Source organism: Pipistrellus hanaki, assembly GCF_964339955.1.
Source record: "Pipistrellus hanaki genome assembly, chromosome: X".
NCBI classification, from domain to species: domain Eukaryota; kingdom Metazoa; phylum Chordata; class Mammalia; order Chiroptera; family Vespertilionidae; genus Pipistrellus; species Pipistrellus hanaki.
Window position 1 is genome coordinate 60,442,669 of NC_140524.1, and position 3,061 is coordinate 60,445,729.

A 3,061-nucleotide genomic window follows, 5' to 3' on the forward strand; every position below is an offset into this window, starting at 1 on the left:
ATTTAACATCCCATTATAGCTGCTTTAAGGAAGCAAACACTGGCTATATTTTGAAATACATAACCAGTAATGGACAAATGGTTTTTCATGGTCAGTTCTTTGTGTGTGTGTGTGTGTGGGAGGGATAGGTAACTCAAGAATGGAATTCTCAAAGCAAATTGGTACCCTTTCTTTGAGGCAAAGTGTTTCTATGTTTAAGGTAAATTACCTCTTCCAGGAAAACCATTTTGCTCTCTGAAGAAGTAATTTAGTCCAAAAGGGTACCAATTCAGTATCATTAAACCTTTCAGAAGCTACCTTTTCTATTATAAGCGAATCTTGGATAAGGTAATTTGCCTTAATTAGATGATCACTTGGAATCCAGGAGGGAGGATATTTCACTTATCTTACTCATAGTATTCAATTTTCTTTCTATTGCCCAGGTGTGTATAGAAATATGTTATGTATTATATATAAAAGCTGAATAAAATAAGACCTAATCCCTTGTTTGAAGTAGCATATGTTCAGTAGTTTCTTAGTACATGTCCTCATTTTTGTTAAACATGGATTAAGTCCTCAGGATTCATACCCTGGTCTGTTGAGGATATACAAAATATGTTCTTTCATTAAAAGAAGTTTATAAAGTTTTTTTCAAGAAGGCGCCTCGGGTAGATGATATAACAGAGTCAGCCTAACTTTCATGGATGTGGTAAGGACTGACTTTTTAACAAGTATAAAAGTGCTTTAAATATTAAGCCTTATGGAACCACTAATTACATTTATTATTTAAAAGGCATAATGGGAAGAAATAAAACCAAGAAAAATTTAGGGAAAATACCTAGAATTAGTGCCAAGTAAGCAACTCTTCTGATGGCTAAAGAGTTGGTGAAAATTACTGGTAGGAAACCTATTAGTGCTGTGACTTAAAAATGGGAATACAGGAAATGTGCTGGAGGAAAGTGAAAATCATTAGGGTGCAGCACTTTAAACATTAGGCAGTGACCAGCTGGCTCCTTGGTTCATAACCTGTCAATAAATCTCACATTAATCAACACTTATTGTGCTTTGCCTTTAGAATGATCAGTGTGGTTCTGTTGTTCTTTTCACAGCCCTTCTTACTTGGGGTATATCATTGCACTTAAAATGCAAACGAATGGAACACTACTTTGCTTGTAATTTAGTCACTTGTCAAACACTTTGTAGACTTCCATAGATTGCAAATTTGGTACTATAAGAATGGAAATGCTAGCCAGAATAAATTAGTTCAAAGCAAAAGAATAGTACTTATATCTAAGGCATTTCCTATCCCAAGGGACAGGATTGGCTTTAAAGAATAACCAATGACAACCAAACACCTCACCCCACAACAAAATCACACCTAGATATGTTTTCATTTGGCCTCATTTAACTTATACAATATCTTTTTAAAAATATTTTAAAAATAGATTTCAGAGAGGAAGGGAGAGGGAAAGAGAGATAGAAACATCAATGATGAGAATCATCAATCCACTGCCTCCTGCACGCCTCCTACTGGGGATCAAGCCTGCAACCAGGGCATATGCCCTGACTGGGAATCCGACCTGTGACCTCTTGGTTCTTGGGTCAATGATCAACCGCTGAGCCACACCTGGATGGGTATGCAGTATCTTATATGCATTTTAGGAAGCTAGACAAAGAGAAAAATCTCTCTGATACCTGACTTTTAAACTGTTTCACTCTATGGGGTTATTTACCTTGGCAATAATTATGTTGGTATCCTGATCACACATGTTCACTGTTGCTGTGTTACTTTTTATAAGGTAACTAAGAAGTGCTGAGAGGCTACTGGGGATGTCTGATGCTTTGGAATGAGTGGCCAGCGACTTGATGGAGCGGGCCAGGAACTGCATACTCCTGAGACAGACTACACACAACAACGTACCAGAGGTGCAAGTCCAAGGCAAATGTAGGACAGCCTCATTAAGCAACCAAGAATGTCAACTGTTCCTGAGACAATCTCAGCAGCAGCAAGTACCTGTGGTGGAGTTCCAGGTGGAACTGAGACAGGCATTTTTAGCTGAGATACCAAAAAGTAGCTAAAGCAGTATAGGAACCTCAAAGTATTGGTTCCAAGCAAAAAAATAGCTGATGATGTATCAATGTATTTGAATCAGCTGACAATGTAATAAAGGTATTATTCATTGGGGGAAAAAAAGTAACTAGAATTTTCAAATGTATTCTTTAAGCATTCATATTTGTTAATCAAAGACATCTTTATTGATTGGGAACAGGGAATTATCTTTATCAAAATAAATCAATTTAATTTCAGTACTCCTTTTATTTTTTAGAGAAGTCCAAGGGCCTATGCCCCAGTTGATGTTGGCATAGAAAGGTATTTATTCATCTATTTGTGTAGCTGACTTTTTGTCATTTCTAAATAAATTGCAGTTTAAAATACATTTGATTATTGTTATCTGTGGTAGTTATGTTTTAAAAGTGGTAGTTATGTTTTTTATAAACCATTGTTCATAGGGGAAATGCACAGTTAGGTTTCTGCTAGCCTCTGGTTACAACATCTTCATCAACCAGGTCAATCTATAACCTTGTTTTATGTGTATTGATGTTTAAATATACCTAATTTAATAGATTTTATAGATTTAATAACATTCATAGCCAACACCACCATAACTCATGCCTGAATGATGTCTATCTAACACATTCATTTTCTTTGTAAGTCACTTAGAAACACTTGGTAGCACTTCCACCCTATGCTTGGGATCCATTTAAAACAGAAAAAGTCACCATCAAAAAGTACACCAAGTCGAAACCGGTTTGGCTCAGTGGATAGAGCGTCAACCTGCAGACTGAAGGGTCCTGGGTTTGATTCTGGTCAAGGGCACATACCTTGGTTGCAGGCACATCCCCAGTAGGGGGTGTGCAGGAGGCAGCTGATCAATGTTTCTCTCTCATCAATGTTTCTAACTCTCCCTCTCTCTTCCTCTCTGTAAAAAATCAATAAAATACATTTTTTTAAAAAGTACACCAAAAAAAATTTGATAAACCTAACACCAAAGAAAATTGCAGAAGAACAATAATCAACTGT

At 36.5% G+C, this 3,061-nt stretch overlaps 1 protein-coding gene across 1 annotated transcript; it reads left to right on the top strand.

Moving 5' to 3' along the window:
- Positions 1-1,845: 1,845 nt before the first annotated feature.
- LOC311614826 (SNRPN upstream reading frame protein-like) lies at positions 1,846-2,335 on the top strand (the record flags this gene model as incomplete). The annotated part of the gene is made up of 2 exons (XM_084869954.1): positions 1,846-2,050; positions 2,307-2,335. 2 exons carry the CDS (start codon positions 1,846-1,848, stop codon positions 2,333-2,335), a joined length of 234 nt encoding a protein of 77 aa, XP_084726080.1.
- Positions 2,336-3,061: the final 726 nt, after the last annotated feature.